General features: G+C 42.6%; 1 protein-coding gene across 1 annotated transcript in view; it reads left to right on the top strand.

Annotated features, from left to right (window-relative positions):
- The window catches only part of rngtt (RNA guanylyltransferase and 5'-phosphatase), a 79,786-nt gene extending 70,115 nt beyond the window's left edge, over positions 1–9,671 (top strand). Inside the window, exons 15-16 of the mRNA XM_076756638.1 lie at positions 6,325–6,448; positions 8,921–9,671. Coding sequence (XP_076612753.1) covers positions 6,325–6,448; positions 8,921–9,087 — 291 coding nt within the window. The 3' untranslated portion in view covers positions 9,088–9,671. The remainder of the gene's footprint in view (positions 1–6,324; positions 6,449–8,920) is intronic.
- The last annotated feature ends 11,724 nt before the right edge of the window (positions 9,672–21,395 follow it).

Raw genomic sequence — 21,395 nt, 5'->3', positions numbered from 1 at the left:
AGCAGTAGAACAAATTGCAAAGGTTCCGCTGTCAGACTGCACAATTGTAAGGCAAATCATTACGTGTCTGCAGATATTGAAGACATGGTTTTGGAAGAAATCAGATCCAGTGGGAAATTTTCTTTATGAATCAGCAGATGTCAGTGGGCACGCTCGGCTGTTGGCAAATGTTTGATTTGTAGATGGGGACCATATCAGTGAGAAATTTTCATTTTGCTGAGTAATGCCTAACAGAGCAACCAGAGAGGAGATTTATCATGTGACAACTGAGTATCTTGGATTGAGTTGGAAGACCTGCATCTGTCTTGCTACGCTAAGCTTGTTTACAACGTTTATGATCACTCTCCCCTTTTGTGATCTCAGCAACTGCTGCATGGAGCAAAGTAGTATCGCAACAATAGAACCGCTGGATGAAGCCACAACGACAAAACCCAAGCAGCTTTACATACTTACTGAAGGAGTTTTCAGTCCTTCTGGGTCTCTGCATTGTGACAGTTTGACTTCTGGAAAAGGTAGAATTAAGCCTGGTAGAGGTAAAGTCTATTGACTTCTCATGTAGGTTTAGTTTCAGTCCTTTGTGGAGTCGGCTCCCTGTGCAGATCTCTATGTGGCCTGTAAGTACAGCTCATTAATCATAAATAATTTGAATGGTGCCTGACAGATGCAGTCACCAGAGACAGAGATAAGAGCAGCTCTCTGTCAAAGACCAGCCGCTTTGATGAAGCTGTGAGAGTTCGGCAGCGTGCACCTTACCTGCTGACTGCTGAAACGCCTTTGATTGTTTTTTCCATCAGTAATTCGCCCAATTTGTACGACTCTCTGTGCATCACTGAGTATGTTCCCGTTTAATCAACAGTAACACTTTCTCAGCAATTAAAATATTTGAATAGGTTCAGTTTCTGTTCATTTTTAAGACTTGTTTTGCCCACTGCCTTTGTAAATCGCATGAGATATGGGCTTAAGAAGCATGAATACAATCAGAGTAATTAAATGTGCTTCCCACAGAAGACGCTCAATCATACTGCACAAAAAACAAACAAATCAATTAAATGTTTGGGAGGTATAATCATTTTCCCCTCCTTGTATCTTGTTTGCCTGCCTCCCCCTGATTTGCCTCGGTTACACATTATTGGCTTCCTTTTCTCCTCTGAGATCTCCTTGGATCTGACGCCGCAGTCAATCTGAACGTGTAGGATAATGATCAGTATTATACCGATTCGCCAGAGAGGCCCGACGCTGACGTCACACTGGGTTCATGAGGAGCCGCTGGACGTCGCCTCCCATCTGTTTGTTCTCTGACGCAGCGATTTAAGGCTACACGTGGCGGTAATTGGCTCCAGTAATTACACCGTAGGTGTCAGAACATGTGAGGCGAATATTTTAGCTTTTACTCAGTGTTTGCTGAGTCACCCAGCTGAGGTTTGTATGTCCTATTACGAGCTGATATGAATGGACAGACGGCATCTAATGTATTCTGTTGTGAAGCATATTAAAGATTGAACATTGGTTTTGATACTGTGCATCAGCCATGTCGCTCCCTCTGAGGGAGTGTTTGTTCATGTTCGTACTCTTGCATCTTATATCCTCTCCCCACTTACGTATTCTTTCATCCAGTCTCTTCTTATTAAAATGGACCTGAGTGCTCCGGTGTCGCAGGCCTGCGGCCCGGGTTCTGATTAAGCCCTGAATAAAAACAACGGCGGGGTAAGACGTAGGGCAATGTCGGGGAAAACAAAACCGCTATTCAAGGAAATTACAAACTTTGAATCTTTGCTGATCCATGTTGTTATCTACAGAATTCCTATAATAAACTGTAGCTCAGTGCAGGAGCACAGCATTTGATAAAGAAGCAGGTTGACTGTCTGGGTTGTGCACAGACTACTAAAAGGTCAGATGCCATGCACTTCCTCCAATCTGTCGTTGTTGATTTCGCTCCCAGTTTCTGCTTCATCGCCTGATACAGAATTGACGGCGCACTTCTTTAGTGTTTCTGACTTGATGGTAATATGCTGATTCCAGGATGTGGTTTAAGGAAATAGCTCAGCGTCTTGGAATATATATTTATTTGCTTTCTCTCTCTGAGACTTGGATGAGAAGATCAATACCACTTTCATGTCTGTCTGCCAGCGATAGACCCTGGAGCTTAGCTTAGCATAACATCAGGAAACAGGTATCTTGGTTCTCTCCAAAGCTGAAACATCCTAACCTGATCGTCAAACTCGGTCAAACTTTGTTTGTACAGAAAGCACCTTTTATACAGGTTAGTGCAAGTCAAGGTGCTTTTTTACAGACTTTTTGCCCTTTCATCTCACTTCATTCAGGCTGACGCTGTGTTCATGTCAGCCTGTTCTCTGTTAGGATGAGGGGTTGTAGTTGGCTTTGTTTTGCTCTAATCATCAGTATTGAGCGACGCATCTATCACATTGACATTAACAGTTAAGCTCCAGTAGAGTTACCTTAATCTTTATAGCAGCTATGGCAGAGACATGTCGATTCAAGAGTTGTTATTTCTGTGAGTCGACTTGTACAGCTGCGTTGCCATTTGTGGCTATTGTTATGCAGGAAGCTGTCTGAAGAAGCTGTGATTGGTCGACTGTCTCTCAAAGTGGTGGAAACAACTAATTAGTGAGCACAACATCGGACATCGCTGAACAAACCTCTGGGTCTAATTTAAAAACTGTACGTCTGGCATGTTTAAGTCATGCTCTGCATGCAAAGAAAGGCCTAGTCCATCTGTAAAGTTTCTCTACACTGAAGATTCACTCGTTCACTCCCTGAACAAACCACACGCAAGTGTTTCCACCAACGTGCACGGATCTTTTGACAGTCAGACTCAAAACTGAGTAAATCCAATAGACGACACACTGAACCACTGGTCACCAACCACTGGAGCAGCAATCAGCTGGTGGAACCAAGCACAAACAACCAACAAATTGCATGATGAGAAGTGTTCTGCACAGAGGTTCCTCTGCTGGAATAAGTTCCCAGTCAGACAGAATAAAAACAGATCCTCTTTCCTAAAGTCACTGAAGCAGGAACTGACGAATCTCACCTACAATGTTATGTTGTTTTTGCTGTTTTTGGAAGCTTTATTTGTTTGCCAGACAGATTTTTTCTTTGTTTCCACAGTAGGTTGCTAGTTTCACGTGTAAAGCCGGTTTCATCTTTGTGTTTGGCTTGTCTTCTGCTTTGATTGTTGTCTTTTGTTGTCCTTGTTTTGCACAGACCCCAGGTAGACTCACAACCACTTTGGAAGCTAATGGGGATCTGAACAAGGAATTAAACAAAGGAGACATGTTAATTATTCAGATTCAGAGACGCTGATAAGCATGTGTTTTTACTTTGGAGGGCACCACAGAGCGGTTTCCCCTCTGTTTCTAGCCTTTATGCAAAGCTAAACTAATCACCACCTCAAGCTTATTTTCTTTCATTTTGCTCTGTTTCAAGTGCTGGCAGTGGTCCAACCCACTAAAACTGAACTCACTAATTGTAAAGTGCAGCTTTTTGTATTTACATCCTCATAAATTCATCCAAACAAGCCATTGTTGAGAGTGAAGGACACACAAGGGTTCCACTCAAGTGGCAGGAATAAAACAGGCGACGCCGCCTTTCATTCTCCTTAGTTTTATTTGCAGTTTCTAAATCTGTACAAACCCGCGTTGGAAGAGAACTGCAGGACGACACAGCCCCTCTGCTCTGCAGTAGTGCAACACTGGCTGATAAAGAGATCGACCGCCAAAGTCCCTGATAACTGGAGGCACACGTGTGCTGCCATAATGAGACAGATTTGGACGGATTAAGCACCAAGTGGTGATGAAAAATGGCAGCCAACATGTCACCCTTCACCAGCAGGAAGAGATCCCAGCCTGTAGCAGCCCGTCCCGCCTGCTCGTACTGGCCCTGGCAGCTCTCTGGCAGCTTGCTGCGTCGAGCTTTAGGAAAGCTTCGAGATGCTGTCGCTCCTGTAGATTGCCCACCGTTCTTCTCCAGATAAAGAAATGTTTGATTTACAGTTCGTCCTGCATTCGAACCCAGATCAAAGACAAATGTTGTGGAGATGAATCAGAATTTAGAAATCATGACGGTGACTAATTCGGCACGCTCATGAGTTCTGATTTGTCAAGGTCGTTATCTGACTTCCAGTAAGTCGTCTTCTGTTCGGCTCTGTCATCCTTCCTCACACACTGTCTTCTTCCTGTGTGAGTTCGACCCCCCGCTGAGAGCCCAGATGCCCCACACTGCAGGATCACACAAGCTCTTGCTTTGTATTTTAGCGTCTTGCCAAACACCGGAGCCCTCCTGGCAGTGATGGTCACTCTTTGACTCTGGAGGTCAGCCTCTTTGTCTGTGGAGTCTCCTCACAACCTTTCAGTAGAATAAATGGCGGCACAGCCTCTCTCTGTGTGAGGTCAAGGTGAAGAATTACAGAGGAGCACTTCATAATGACTCCTGTCACTGCGTTGCTGTTTTCGTTCACAGCCAACCGTTGCATTTGAGTCTCTCCGCTGCACTTTTTGCTTCCCGGCAGCTCTCGCATTTGCATTTTCCAATCCTTGAGAATCCTCTCGGTGACACACAGTCCCTCGACAAATAAACAACAGATGCTCAAATGTCTTCTTTGACTCATGCTTGATCTTCAGCATTGTGTGCCATTTTCATATACTTTAGCTATGTTACAGTGTGCTCGGTGTGTAGAGTTGATCTTGTTTTCAAAGCACAATGTGATGTAATAAGTCAGTGATCCTGTGTAGCTCAGTGGGAGGAGCGGGAACTGTTGCTCTGCTTTGTTTTGGGCTGCAGCGTGGAGGTGCAGACGCTCGCACTGTGTCGGTATCTGTCTGTCTTTTTTGTAAAAATCCACCAGTATCAGCCTAAATCTCAACGTCGCACTGCATCAGTTCATATGCATTATCTGTTTAAAGAACAGTAACTTGTTAAAATCTTAAATTTTCACACCATAAAGGAGGAAACAGCAGCGAGTAAACACTCACTTAAAGAAACATGGACTCCTGACCTTTAGATTCTGATTTGAGCTTTATCTGTCATCACATGACCGAGTCCGTCTCGACCTGCTGATGAAGACCATGAGGTATGGTCTAAAAGTCTTATAAGTACAAGAACGTGTGCACAGATGAGGAACTTTTAAAACTGCAAAAAAATAACTGCTGCTGCATTATGAACATCTGTATGCAAACTAAGCATGAATAAAACTAAGAGGCACTAAACTCTGCTGCATATACAAAAACATAACTAATAGAGAATCGTGTTTAAAGTTTTTGGCATTATTGCCGTTTTGTGACATCATTTGTCATTTGTGTAGAGAACAAAGGTCCAATCAACCCATGAACATCGCAGCTATGTGAAAACAGGCCATTGCAGCGCTCCCAAAATGGTTTTTATAACCGAATAACATTTGTTGGTTTCCACTTTTCAGACATGAGGATTTGCTGCCGTTTACTGTTTTATATCTCTATGAATAGATTATCATTGAGTTTTGAACTGGTGGTCAAATAAAACTGCCAATTTGAAGTTACAGCCGTTGCCTCTGGGAAAGCGCAGCTCTGGAAATCATCACTATTGTCTGACATCTTATCGGCTAAACGATTCCTAATGTTGCTCATCGCAGACCTGCCGAGGCTCTGTGCAGTTTAATCACCACATGACACGATGTTTGATTCCTCAAAGGTTAATGGGTTCTGAAATCTCACTTTCATTTGTCGAATACCATTTTTATAGCCAATTGAAAGGATAATTCCAGTGTAATGCTTTTTTTTTTTCTCCTCTCACCATGAAACGAGGTGAACATTTCGAACCAGTCGATGTATTTGCTGCCATCAAATACCTCCGCTGCCTGAATCAACATGACGTTCTCCTAACTTCAGTTTCCACAGCACAGCCATTGTAGGTTATGCTTCCATTTTGTGAATTTACTACATCTAAGTGTAGTTGCCTGAAGCTTCATTTAGCCTTTTAATGGCCACTGGAAGTATCCGATGGTAAGTCCAAGAAAATAATTTGCAGAATATTCACATCATGTTTGAAAAAGCTGCGGTTACACATGCCAATCACCGCCAGGTATTGATATTCAGATATGCTGCAGCATGTCGCAGAGAGCTGTTAGGATAATGAGACTCCGTGACTTCCATGAGATGAAAAGCAAAACTATAGAGAGCAGACCATCATAGCTTCCGAATGTGGCAAAATACATTAGAGGCTTTGTAATTTTCACGGGCAATGATGGCAGCGTAGACACTAAGATTACACTTTCTCTCTGTTTCGTAAAAGTACAAAACCATCTGTGTCCTTTCATCTTTGTCTGCACAGGCCACTAAAGAGCTGAAGCCGTACGACAACAAGATCATCGAGTGCACCTTCGCCAACAACAGCTGGGTGTTCATGAGGCAGAGGGTGGACAAGAGCTTCCCCAACTCCTACGAAACGGCGATGGGTGAGACTTTGTCCTCCGCTGTCCAGCAGTTATTTATTCATATCTGACTGTCTCCTCTATCTTTGTCTCCATCTGAGTGAATAACAAGCAATGAGCCTGTGATTAATGGCTCATTTTATCTAGATTTCACATCAGCCTCCTGTCTTAGTTGGATTTCTTATTGTTGGAGATTGTGTGTGTGTGTGTGTGTGTGTGTGTGTGTGTGTGTGTGTGTGTGTGTGTGTGTGTGTGTGTGTGTGTGTGTGGAGGGGCAGACGTTCTGGTGTGTACTTGCCATTAAGAATGCAGGCAGACAGTCTGGTCTTGTATTTCGTGCCCAGAATGCTCTTGTCAGCGATTTGGGACGAGATGTTTTGTTTATCTTCTTACTTTGATTGGAGAAAACTGACATTTGCTGCAAAATTCCAGAATGGCAACATTATTGCATTTCTATAAGTGGATCCACTGTCGTATTTTAAAGCTGCGCTCATCAATGCGCGTCTGTCAACAACGGATGAAAAGAGGCTTTGTAGCGAAGTGGTTTCCTTTTTCGTCTGTTTTAATTGCGTTGATTGCTGATGTGTGATTGGGAGTCTGCACAGGGTGTCCTTGTCTGACGCTTGTCTCACTCGATCTGTGTAGATTGATCTGTCAAAAACAGATTTGGCACATATTCTCCATGGAGCAGAGCAGAAATACACGTCTGGAATGCAGATGGAGAGTGCCCGATGCAATTGCACGTATTGTCTAAAATGGCAGTGATCAGATCCGTCGGACGCGTTAGAGACAAAACGTGGATATTACGCATCCAGTGGAATTTAGGGGTTACTGTGTTGGTTCACTCTCAGTGCTCTCAAAACCTGGTTTTAAGCCACAGCAAGCAGCTGTTTTCAGAAACAAGGCTCTGCTGAACTCTGTGTACAGCAGACTGTTAGTGAGTAGCTGGTGAACATAGTGGAGCACTCAGCAGCTAGACAGACCGATATTCCCCCCAGGAGCTGGTGGAGCCCAAAATAGAGCTAAAACCAGAGCAAATAGCGAACTTGCATTCGTCAGTTGGCTCGAAACACGAATCCAAATGAATGCAAATTTGTCTGCAGGATGTGTAAATAAGCAGCTATTGACTAACCTGCTCACTGTGAACACTTTGAAAGCTGATAATGTGTTAACGGTTAGTTCCACTGCACCCAGCAGCAAAAAAATGTATTAATCCTGTTCTGAAAATATCATAAAAGGTTGCTGAGGCCCGCAGGGTGTGAAGACAGAGCTGCAGTCACATCATCAAATGTGTACCGTGTTCAAATGAGAGCATGATATGAAAAGTTTTAGATGCAGCTTATTACTCTCTTTGTCAACTTTTTTTTTAAGTTGCTGTTTGATATTAAATACTGATAGGTGTTTTTAGTGTAAACAAATCTTTCAGGGGTAATGCTGAGCTGTATGTCATATTAAAGTGCAAAATTAATTACAGCTTCACAGCTCAACAGAAAACCAGAGTTATTAACTCGGATTTGAATTCTGAGCAAACGTTTTTTGTTTTTTTTTCTTTTTTCTTTTTTCTTTAAATGCTTCCGCAGCTCTAACGGCCTCTTGAGGAAACAAATAAAAGAAAAACAAATAGAGCAAGGCTGAGAAAGGATGCAAAAATGATAGTTTACCACAGTAATAAACCCTGTTTGTGGAGCACTTACACGTATCTAAATGCAGACTTCACAGCGCTGTACAAGCAGGCACATAAAAGTACAAACTGAAACAAGAAAGATGAGCACCAGCGAGAGAAAATACATTTAAAGAATGAACTGAATTGATAGAGGAAGATAAAAAAGATAGGCCTGAATTATGGAGCTTTAGATCCTCGGGCAGGCGTCTGTGCAGCCTCGTCGCCCAGATGGCAAAAGCACCTTTTATCTAAAATCTGGACAGATAGCACAGCATTTCTCCTCCAGCTGATAACACTGTGTTCTATTTAGACACCAGCGCACACTCCTCTTTGTGCCGCTGGAATCATGGCACGGCCGTGTGCTGATTGGCTGATGCCTGTGGAGCGTTCCGTTCACCGCCACATTTCCAACTGACAGTCTTAAGAACTCAAAATTAATGGTGAGCTTTGAAACTATGACTCTATTATTTGAGAGGAAAGCGACAGCAGGCAGATGTTAGCGGGCGTAGTGAGCTAGCTGGTACGTTTTACATGCACCCTACGATCAGCGTTTTGGAGTTGGTTGTGTTTTGCGCACATGAACAGCCCATCCTGATTTCAGAAACACGGAGGTCATCCTGCTTTCTGAACAGTCCCTGCTGCTACAGAACAAAGTGGCTCACACCTGCAGGCAGGTGATCAGAAACTGCTTTAGCAAACAATCAATTATGCTGGAGGTGTCTGTCACCATCTCTGCAGTAACTTCCTTCCTTTTTCCTGTGTGTGTGTGTGTGTGTGTGTGTGTGTGTGTGTGTGTGTGTGTGTGTGTGTGTGTGTGTTTGGTCTCTCCACAGCTGTGTGTAAAAGCATCCAGGAGCCCGTCACAAAGGAAATCCTCTTGGAGTATGTGGACCGCTGTGCCCAGGGAGTCCAAGCCCAGAACCGGAAACACCCTCCAGACCCAGACTCTGAGCTCATGCCCCCTCCCCCTCCAAAGAGACCCAACCGGGCCATCCCGTAGCCCACAGCTGGGCCTTCTGGACTGCTCTACAGTCACAGTGTACATGTACATCACCCAGGGGCGTAGGACTAGGGGGGAAAGGAGACCGAGTACACAGGGCCCTCATGTGAGGAGGGCCCACAAAGATACTAGAATGAATGGCCGTGGATGCAGAGAGGGCCCCGTAGAGAATGTCTGTGTACAGGGTCCAGAATTTGGTGCTACGCCCCCGACATCACCAGCCACATCAACCCCAGACAGAAAACAGACATTTCAAGGCTTTCTTACCCTCAGCACATTTCAGCCTGTACATGTATGGACTCCAGAAACCTTTAAATTGACTGCCTCAACGTCATTAATTTACATTTTAGACTTCTTTGTAGCTTTAATTGCTGGTGTTCCTATTAAAAAAAAAAACATGATGCTAAGTTTATTTTTTTTGTTTGTTTTCCTATTTATCTTTTTTAAAGTCTGAGCTGCTTGGTATTTATCAACAGGGACTTTGTTGTGGCTAGAAGTAACACCTGACAATGAAGACCTTGTTTATGTTTTGTCAACTAGTTCCTTATTTGTATTGAAGGAAGAGTAAACCTCATCAAAGCTCAGTCTGCTGTCTGTATGCATTTACATCAAACAACACCTCAGAAAGCAGTTTGCAGCATCACAGATCCAATTCAGATGAACACAAGGCTGCAGAGGTTATTAGTTCAGGTAACAGAATGATGGCGCTGCCAGAGCTCAACCCATAATGCTCAGTCAGGGGTTTTCAAATGTTTTCATATCTCAAGTCAACAAACCGAGACAGATTAGATCTCAGCTCCCTGTTTCATAAGATTTTGTGCAAGGGAAGCCCATCTGTGTGGACTTTTGTTTTAAAGGCCACATGAGTGGGCGGGGAGGTGACAACATGATTACACAGTCTCCACAAACTAACTACAAATGACTGAAATCAAGCTACAGATGGGCAACGACATAAACCGGCAGAAAGTTTCTTAATAAGGTGCTTTGGTGCTGAACTGAACCAGAGGTTTTAAAGATGGTGATGGAGAGCGCTGCCAAATATCTCCCACAGGTGTTAAATTGGATTGAGATCCAGTGTAAGAGTTACCTTCAGATTGAGCCACCAAGTAAGGACTCATGCCCTCTGGAACATCTGGAAGAGACCTCTCTGATAAGGACAGGCGTGTTTCATCGTACGATTAAGTCACATCTGCTGCTAAGAGCAGCCGGCGTAACGTTTTTCACATCTGTACTTTGTGTTTCGGTGTGATGTTTAAGGTAATGCACGGCAAAGATGGCGGATCTCTAAACCTAAACATCTGCGGTGTTGATCAGAGGCTTTGTGAACTGTTTCCAGTTTCTCAGCGGTATACACTGGCAGAAGGAACAGTGGCGGCATGTGCAAAGCTGGTGCTAACTGAGAAGGTGAGCTGCATGGGTTGTCCCTCTAAAGCCGAGGAGGTGCTGTATGGATTCGACTTCAGCCCCGAATTGATTGCCCCCGACTAATTTTAGAACCAAATTTCTGCCAGATGGATCAATGATGTGAGGCTCCGGCCTCCAGACAAACATTTACCGACGGCTCCTGACAGAAATCTGAGCAGAAAACACTCCATCATCTCAGAATGTAAGAAATCGTGTCCATTTTGCCTCTTGCTCAACATATCTGGAATGGGAAGTGACACATCATCTCGAGCAGCGGTTAAACATTGTAGTTGACCTCTGACCTGCCGGCGGCGGGCGGGAAAATTAAGATAATTTCCCCTCAGATTTTTTAATGTGCTCATCATTGCTCCTTTATTTTAATCCCACAGGAAAACCTTGTTGCCAGGGAACATTAGATTTATTTTTCTCATCCTGTTGCCCACGTTGTTGCCTGTTGCTAGGAGTGTTGCCCATCTGCACTGTTTATCACCCACTGTAGTGTTTGTCGAACTGATTTACTCTGCAGCACGTTAGTAACAAGAGCTGACACGCTGAATGTCTTGGTTTGGTTTACACTGTAATCACAGAGAAATCAGCTTCATTTTTTTTTTTTTTTTTTATCACGGTGATCTTTTTCTTTCTATGAATCTCTCAACCCAGAGTGGAAGTGATTCAACATTTGGAGAATATTTCTGTGTCTGACTAAAAGTGTGCATTTCAGAACAACTGTGTCGCGGAGGTTTGTTTGAAATGCGCGTTTCAGCGCGCCCCCCGTGCTGTGCAACGGCTTATTTTTAGGCCAGAGAGTCAGAATTTGTGCTTATTTTAAAATCAGGTTGGTTAGTCATGCAGTGAGCAGAGTTTCTGATCCGAAGTTGGGGAATAAATGTAAGTCAGTGGAGTGTAACGCACGAGGGTGTAACAAATCAGGCGTGTGCGTGTGCATGTGCGTGTGTGCGTGTGTGTGTGTGTGTGTGTGTGTGTATGTGTGTGTGTGTGTGTGTGTGTGTGTGTGTGTGTGTGTGTGTGTTTTTTTTCCTGTCTGTTGGTGCCTGAGGCGACTGTTCTCCTTATAGCAGAGATACTGTAGATGAGCTGGACTCCCAGGGCTCTCTTCCCCTCTGGCTGCACATGAAAGCTGGCTGATTCTCATCAAAGCCTCGCTCACCTTTTTGTCACGAGGTTGCTGCCGCTGAGACATCGGCGCTCTCATGCAGCAGGTGCAGGACTGGCAACAGCAGGCACATGAACACCTGTTTTTTTTTCACCCTTCTTAAGGTCCATTCACTTAAATTCATCCTCAATCCCAGCTACTTGCTGCTTGATCTAATATTATCTGAAGCCCCCCTTGGTGAAGAAGTCCTCTCTTCGCAGGGGATTCTGCATCATTCTCCTTGTGGAAACATTGCTCGTGAAAACACACAGAGAGATATGAAAAGGCTGATCCTGGAACATCAGTAATGTGTTTTCGCTGGGTGTGTTTGTGCCCTCGAGTGCAGCAGGCGCGGAGGGGAGCGCTGTGACTGTATGGATGTGCAAAATGTGAAAACGCTGTGTGTCTTTGCACGAGCACAGGTGGCGCAGCGATGATTACGAGGCTCGCTCCCTCTTGGCTCAGGTGTTGGGAAGCTGAAGCCGGCAAGCTCCACGGTGATATTAAATCAACAGAGACGACGCGTGAGCCATTATCATCTCAGTGTTATCTGCATTTTGAATAATGCCTTTATGTGGTTCTGTCTCTGCAGTAAGAGGTGCAAAGATGGGCTTTCAGTGGGACTCAAACCAGTTTGTGGCTCACATTGTTTTGTTTGTTTGTTTTTGGGCTTATTTAACACATGTCACCTTTTTAGCTATCATCTTGACAACAATGCTAAAATCCAATATAAGACAAAATAATCCTCTTGTTCCCGCTAAGCTTAAATATAATTTGCTCCCTGGTTAAAAATGTCTCTATTATTTCTTTCCAGTCATTGGCATGATTTCTGGAGGAATTTAGTGTCTTTTGTGCTTAAAGTAAACACAAAACTTTTATAAACTTCAAGTTAAATCACTTTAAATTTCCAGTTTTTATTGTCAGCAGACTTCTCAGCATGCATTGAGAGTGTTTGAAACCCTCCAGAGAGCTGGTTTTTGTAGCTAGAAGAAAGCATATATGGTGGAACGTGTTTTGTCTTTGTGATATATGTTAAAGGCTCCCCGTGGAGCTTCTGACCTCTAGCAGTGCTGTGGTTTTTCAATGACTGGGTCCCCGATTTGTTTATCTCATGCAGGAGTGACGTGATTCACAGTCCCCCCCAGTGGTTTTATACTACTCCTCAGCAATGTGCCAGCAAAGGCAGGGAAGAGGAAGAAGACTGCTAGAAAAAAAAAATCAGCTTTTCAAATGTTTAATGGGGAAGGAAATACATTCACGTTCGTTAGACCTCGAGGATGCTCACTGCGTGAGTAACACCGAATGTAAACACGACTTTTGTTTGTTTACAAGAAAACCTCCACAGCTAAGCTCAGCCATGGTTGTTTCTCATGATAATCAAAAGGATGCAAACCACACCAAAGGATAGTCTCCACATCAGCCCCGTAATCTTAAAATTTCCGGTGAGCAGCTTCACCTGCAGTCGCTGTGCTGCCTCCGGTCCAACAGCAGCAGCCACAGCTGGAAGATCTTTGTGTTAGATAGTGAGACCGGACAGTGAACTTAAGTCATGAGAGTTATTTTTTCCAGAATCTCTTTATGCGTCAAGGCTCAGTGAAACATAGTCCATGTGTGGTTCTACATATCTTTCCTCACTGCTAATTAGTTAAGCGTGTTTGATCTTTCCAGATTGTTTCAGCTAATATCAGTATTCTAAAACTTTACTAATGATTAGAAATTGATTTGCAGCATTGGTTGGAAGATTGTGTAAAACATTTAATGTGAAATAGTCCATGTTTTGAGTGAAAAGAAATGATTGCTCTATCATTGATTAATAATTCTAAATACGTGACTTCAGGTTAACTGTTTATTTCATGTTGAGGTTCTGCAGAGGTTAAAAAAAATCAACCATCAGTGATCATTTTCACTACACTAATCTCAGAAAAGAGCTCCAGTGAACCCCAAAGTCACAATTGTGAGTCAAATCTTCATCTGATTAATTTTAATAACACGCTTTGCTGTTGATAATGAAGTCAGACAGGTCTGACCTGATTACCCCGCTGAAATTAGAAATTTAATTGCATAAATTTTTCAGCTGCTGGAGATGGGAGGCATGGCGCCACAAATCTATTAACGCAGATTTTCCTCCTCATAAGCTCTTCTTAGGCGTGATGCCATGTGGCAACAATCGACTTGGTGGGAATGGCGACAAAGCTGCAGCGCTGGTCCTCCATCTCCCTCAGCAGCAGCAGTCAGGAGGTGGTTGTTTGTGACGGCAGACAGCCATTCTGCTGGCATCGTTTGTAACGGGATCACAGCGAGGCTGCAGTCATCATTTTAATGTTTGCTCTGATCTCTCAGCTCAAATGCAGTTTTTCCGCAGAGCACAGAAACTGCACTTACGTCTGTGGTTGCATTTATAAAGACTCCCACGCCACTGAAATAACTCTGAAGTCACAGCGAAATACAGAGCATCTTTAGCTCTAAAGTGATGTTTTTTTTGGCTAATACTTTGATTTATGACCAATTAAATATGTGGGCGAAGTCTAGTTACAATCAATCCTTTAGATTCAATCAGACAGAAGTGCTGTGTAAGGCTTTTGTCAACTGAAATCCAAACGGACCTCCTGCTATCATATCGCTCTGCTAGCTACTATGACTCACTGGCTAATGGCCAAATATTCCTTACATGATGGAAGAGTTTGCTAGTCACCCCAAATTACATGGTCAAATTAGTCCAGGAATAGTTATCAAAAGCATTTTAGTGTGTTACAGGAAGAGTGACATTGTGCAGCCACTAGCTAGTAGCTAGTGGGTAGTAGCTAGCTACACTGTGCTAGCTACTACTACTCACAAGCTAACAGCCAAATGTAGTTGGTGTTCCAATTAGCGAGTTGCCACAGATCATATTGATTGCATGAATTTATGTAAACACCCCCACATTCAAGGTGAATTATCAAAACCATTTTGATATTTTACAGGAATAGAGGCGCGCTTTTTTTTTTTTTTTTTTTTAAACATTACAAAAACACACCTCCTGCGATGATGTGTGAATTTCCCCCCATTGTGGGATAAATAAAGTCTATCTTATAGCACCCTGCTAGCTACACGTTCACTAGCTGATAGCCAAGTACAGTTGATGTTTTGGTTAGCTCGTTGTCTGTAAACACCCCTGTATTCAAAATCAGTCATCAAAAGCATTTTCATGTTCACAGGAATAGAAAAGAGAGGCTTTTTTAGGTCACAAACACACACTCCTGCTACGATATCACCCTGCTAGCTACACGGTCGCTAGCCAGTGATGTTTCAGTTAGTCCGTTGCCCCAGATTATATTTGATCCAAAATATTTGCATAACTGTGTTACATAAAGTTCAAGATGAGTTATCAAAAGCATTTTATCCTTTTAGGAGGAAAGAAAAGAGTGCCATTTTTATATAAAAGAAAATGATTTGTTTTTTATTTTTTATTACAGGCATGCTTACTTGTGGTTTTGTTGCATGTTGTGTTGATACCTGTTTAAGGTCACAGTAGACCAGAGGCTGTGCTACAGTAATATCAGGCTGCTGATGAAAGGCTCGTTCAAATGCAGCTAAAATACAGCCTGTTTTGTGTTTGGAGCATCAACTTTAAAGCTTTTAGGCCAAACTGCAGTCACTCTTAATGACCCTAAAAATATTTTCAGTCACAAAACAAAAGAAAACGACGTGTACGTGGTGAATGCATCCCTCTACCGCTGCTGACATTCTCACGCACACTGAAGTTAATGGAGTAAAGAAAAAGCATGATTCACAACTTGCTTTTTAATTTTCTGGGTTTTTACTCCTCAGTAGCCAGCGGGGAGAAAAAAAATCATTGACTTTTTACAAACTTTGCGGAACTGCAGAAAACGTATCGGTAAAGTGATTTGATGTTGATTACAGCAAATGTTGGTGTGGTGAAGGCACACCACCGTGCGTGACAGGCACTGGAGACATGTTGGAAAAAAAAGGGTGAAATTCAATAAAGAACGGCCTGACCTTTTCATTGTAAATGTAGGCAATCGTTACTGCTTATTTCCCCGCTCTGCTGCATCAAGTCAGTGGGGCTTTAATAGAGCAGGTGCTGAGTAAATTATGCAAACAGGGAAAGGAGGCGAATACCACCCTTCAAAGTTCCACCGAGCAACTTAAAAACCGATTTTACACCCCAAGGTCAGTTTAGTAAACATGGAAAGTACTACTCCACTCAGACAAACTGTCTGATCAACCCCCAGAGATGCTAACCAAGCATTTAGACCAGAAACACAAAACAGAAAGTTTACTTCAGGTGCCTGTGAGTCAGGAAAATATATTGCAACCCAGTCTGGGTCACATATCCATGAGTTTGACGGTTTATCAGATGCCCAAACCGTGAAGTTTAGAATACTTTCACAATAATAACAATCACAAGGTAAACAGTAGAAATAATTCAAGTTACCAATGACATGCACTTGGATGTATGACCTTTGTTTGTGTCCCAGAGTATGGTCTCATTGAGATTAATGAATGTTACGTTAGCATTGTGAGCATGTTAGCATGCTGACATTCACATCATAATCACAGTGGAACTTGACAATATACTAGAGACTAAAAGTCATGATATGACCAGTGACCGACCTTTCTCATATTTCATGGAAGTGCAGTACTGAACTACTGAAAAAAGATGATTTTCCTGTTTGGAGCACACTTCACAGAGCATTACCTTTGTCCCAGGGACATGAGATGACTCTGCTTTGAGAGTACTTAACAATAGGAGGATACTTTACCTTGCAGTGCATTAAGAACATGCTCCATCTATAACACAAGTATGGAACAAGTGCCACTTTTTTCCTCAAATCAGCAGGCCTCGACTAACGTCACGCTCTAATAATTTCAATCTGCACTAAGTTCAATAGTTCAAAGGGGAACGCTGCTCACCTAAATAATTCAGAGCCCGGCAGGGAATAACACTGATTGGCAATGCAGCACTGATGTGAAGCTCATTGCTCTCCATTTTGATCAACAGGAGATTTCAGATTTGTAGCCGGATGGTCGAGTGGTCCCTCACCCTTTCCTCTGCCTTGCTTCAGTGGATGTGTTGCCCGCGGTATCCAGCACGGCGCCGATGCTCCTCCTGGGTGTCATTGCTGTGGTGACCTTGATGTGGTAGACAACAATGTTAATCTGATTGGTGTTGATGCTCTGCAGCAAACATTTCTCCTGAGTGTTTGTTTTCAATTTGTTGTCAATATAAACTCATTTGTTATTCCACTTCTGACTGACAAGGTTTCTTTCATTTGAGCTCTTCTGTGCTCTCGTTCACAAAGTGGGTGTTCTGAAGCCCTTTGAGGCTTGATTTTGCAATGAACTTAATTTGAGGATGGTGTTTGGAAAGGCTGAACATTTCCATCAAGATAAACCTTGTTTTGTAGTTTTTGATTAAATCAGTTCACGGCAAAACGCGCTCAGCAAATCTCGCCGTTGTCGTCTTTTACATTCTATTTGTCCAGGTTGCTGCTAGTCTTAACAGTTCCATCTTCTAAGACGTGACAAAGAGTGAATCCTTTTTTTCTCCTCTCTGGACATGCCGACTGAACCCTGTACGATAATCATCTCCTGCAATTTCACACTTAACAATAGTGAGCTCAAAGTTCAGGTCACACAGGTTAAAATTCATTTCTTGTGTTCTGTTTTCTTCATAAATAAGCTGCCAAGGCTGCAGATCTCCCACAATGTAGTGAATTACAGTCTGTTAACTTGTTGGAAAACGCAGGTCTTTTGACAAATTGCTGTGAGTTTGACTCGGGTGGAAGAACTTTGCAGCTGTTGGCTCGTGGTCTGACTGTTTGTTAATGATTTATTGTGAACATCATTCACTCGCAGATATTTCCTGTTGAGATTGAGATTGGTCAGGGTTAGGGTTAGAATATCAGGGTAAGCCAATTGGACACCTTTCCCTTCTGAAGGCCAAGCAGAGTCTCTGGACATCCACAGGAAATCTGCTGGAGGGTTTGTGGCCATGGGTGAATTGTTGATTTGGACAGATTCAGCAGGAGCGTGGCCATTAACTCTGCACTTTTGGATTCAGTCAAACAGGCTCCCACTGCTGCCATGTTGGGGCACTAACATAATAGGATGCAAGTGACAGCTGTAATATCTAGTAAATGAATTTGAGAAGCACCACATCATCCAAGCCATGATTATACAGATGCTTTGTGTGTGTGCGTGTGTTTTGTAGATGATGTGCTCATATTTTCTCTTGATAAAACTCTACTTTTCCCTGCAGGTTTGTTGTTGCCTGCATTTATTTGTATATTTGTCATCAACGGAGCTTCTTCTTGTTTTTTTTTCCAGGTGTAATCATCCCAAATTCTCTGCATAATAATACTAAAACGCGATCTCCAGAATCTCTCCTTGACTGGCTCTTGCAGATCTACAGATGCAAATGCTCAAAGAGGCGGCCGAGTGGTTTGGAGACGAGTAAATTGGATTTGGTGGAAGCCAGGAAGGAGGGGGCAGCTTTTGTCACAGCAAAAAGTCATTTTTCATGCGTTATAGCTGCAGGACTGTGTGCTGCTGCTGCTGTGTATGAAAATTGATGGAGGGGGAAAAAAAGCATGTCCTTGTTCAGTGGGCTCATCCATAAACTTTACTTTTTCCTTGACAAAGTTTCGTAAAAAAAAAAACGCCAGAAGGTACAGTCTCATCTTGCCACACCTCATTATGTTCGGGGAAACAGAGACGGTGAGGTGTGGGGAGTGTTGGTGTGTGTCCAATGAGGAGCCGTAAAGGAAATGGACTCGACAAAAGCTCAGAGAACAAGGCTGCAGTCTTAATGACACAGTTGACACAGGAGAAAGATTGTGTTGTCTTTGGAGAATCTGGCAAGTCATTTTGGACTTCAGTGCTCCCTGTAAAGCAGCTCTCACTGCCAACCTGAACCCAACTACTGATGAAATATCTTTACATTATTGATACGTCTCTACTGCTCTCAACGCTCATTTCGCCTTCGATCTCTGTCTCTGAAGCTCCCTTTATGTTCCCTTTTATGAACAAACGACGCTGCAGATACAGCTCCATTTGCAACCGCAGTCCATTCACCAACTGGCTGATGCAGATCCGTCTGAATCATTGCAGCGATGCACAATAAAAAAGCTGATTATTATAGTGTTAATAAATCACATATTTGTCTAGGTTTGCAGAATGAGATCAAATGACCAATAAAAAACTGCCATTTATGGTGATATTGAATGGATTGATCATTGAAATGAGTCACTGCTCTGAATTATTCCATTGACTATCATACAAACTTTATGTAAGACTGAAAAACACCATGTATCCCCACACCAAACTTTCAATCTGCAAAAATGTTTGTATCCATCCTCACCATGACACTCTTGGAGCAGTTCACCCTTAAAGCTCAGATTTACCATAAATTCTCAAAAAGCAGCTTAGAGAGAACACAACGGCCCAAATTCATTATACTGTAATGTCCATTTCCACATCACCCATTCCATCAGTGCCACAACTCAACTATTCCTGTATATTGTTCACAACAAATGTCCTCCCAAAAGATGGCGGATTGGAAGACTTTTAACAAGAAAAATGTGCTTGGAGTCTTCAGTAGCATTCATGGTAGCTTAACATAGATCAGGAAAAAAGGGAACATTACAAAAACGAATTAATATGTAAATAAAAACAGCCCTATACTGAATTTACCACCAGAGCTGTGGACATTTTTTATTTAAGACTTTATTTGCAGCTGGCCTTTATTTAGTCAGAGTATCAACCTCTGAAGCAATGGCTGTCTCCCCAAGACAGATATTACAGTCCCTCTCCACTCAAAAATGTTCGAATTTTGAGTTTTGCTTACTGTTTCTTGACTTGGATGTTTGACCTTCACGGAGTAGAATGATGCATGTGCACAGTTTGACCCTTGAAGCCTGTTTTCATGTGCATCTGCTGAAGAGGGAACACTTTAACACGTGCACAGAGGAGATGATGCTGTGACAGAACAACTTGTCTGGAGGCTAATTGTGGTCCAAAATGCAGAGTACATCAGTATGATGTGGGAACTTCAGTGAAGTAGGAGGCGATTTGTATCCAGTAATTAAACCCTTGAAATGAATGATATTTGCATATTCATAGATTCTGGAAACTTCAGTGAGGGAGAAGGGGTGGATGTAATTTAAATAATTTTTAATTGAACCGTATCAGCCCAAACTCAGCACTTAAATATAATTTGTGCTCCTCAGACTGTGTTTCAGTTACTCTAGATAATCAATCAACCCCATCACCAGACAGAGTGTTTCTTTCTATCTGCACATGACTACAATTATATATTAAAGGTCAGAAAGAGGTTGCGGCTATGGTAGCTTAACCTCTCAATTGAAACTAGGACAGAATGTTTTAGAAGGTTTTTATTAAAAAGGCAAACATAAACTGCAGATATTTGTATTGTATGTGCCACATATAACCATCTACACACTCTGACCTTCAGCTGTGCTTCATAAAGGACACACTCCTGCCTGCACTGGCACTGAATGATGGCACCTGAAACCCATTATGAACACAATTCTTAATGATACTGAGCTGTTCTCCACAGACCTCGCTGTCAACAGATTATCTCTTTGTCATAAAGACTGTCCATCATCACTTCTTATGTGCAAAGCTCATATTTGGTTATGTGAAAGTTCTGCCAGTAATTGCTTAGGATGCAATCTGATGGAGCCTCAAATTGCTTTTGTTGAATTTTCCATACAGACCTCTTTTAGTATTGCTGGTAAAGCTGCCCTGCTTCTATCAAACCATCACTGCTCTGTTATCACCCACATGTGCCCACAGCCAGAGTAAATGAACGTGCAACAAAATGCATTGAGACGTGCAAAACTAATGACTCACATCTGGCTTTAGGACTTTAATAATGTGAATGTGAGTCAAGAGGATTTGTCAAGTTGAGTGTCATGTCACATGTGTTATCAGATCGTTATTCCCAGTGTTAGCAGAGCAGGTTGTGAGCCCAGAACAGCAAACAGGCATCACTGTGGTGCGTTTAGCTTGTTTTCTGGCACTGGTCAAGGTGAGAGAAACATGTTTTATGGAGGTCTGTAGTGGCTTTTGTGCAACAGCTGCACTCTTGGTCACCCTTGATGAAATGACCACATTACGGTGTTTTATAGGGTTCTTCATCAGTACTAGTGGTTCTATGCCAGAATAAATGTTGGCATGGTACATTTCTGCAAACCACGGATATGTTGGTTTATGTTTCCATTTTCAGTTTTATGTTGTCACAGTGCTGTGGTTAAGGTCTGGTTAGTGTTCAGAAAAGACCATGTTCTGGTTTAAAATATGCATTTTGTCACCTCAAAAATGGCTGGAAACACTGCTGTTGTGGAAATGTTGATGTGATATGAAAATGAACATATTCGACATATCTGCAGTTTGCAGAAAAATACAATACCAACATTTTTTTTTTCTGGTGACTGGATTGTTCTCCAAGGGATTTCTGCCATGAAAAACTCACTTTTTAAACTGTGTATGCACACCCATCTTATTTTAACAAGTGGAACTGAAAGACAAATCCATCTTCCACTCTCCACTTAATTGAGAAAGGACAGTGTAACACATCAATGCAAGGCTTTCTTTCCAATTTCCCTACCCTGATTATGGCACTCAACGCCAAGCCCACTGATTCATTTTTAGACTAAACTGAGAGTATACCAGCAGCTCTGTGAGGCTGAATTTACATGAATGTCTGCACAAAATCTCATGGCAG

This window comes from Chaetodon auriga, chromosome 18 (genome assembly GCF_051107435.1).
Source record: "Chaetodon auriga isolate fChaAug3 chromosome 18, fChaAug3.hap1, whole genome shotgun sequence".
NCBI lineage: Eukaryota > Metazoa > Chordata > Actinopteri > Chaetodontiformes > Chaetodontidae > Chaetodon > Chaetodon auriga.
This window is presented reverse-complemented; position numbering and strand designations above follow the sequence as displayed.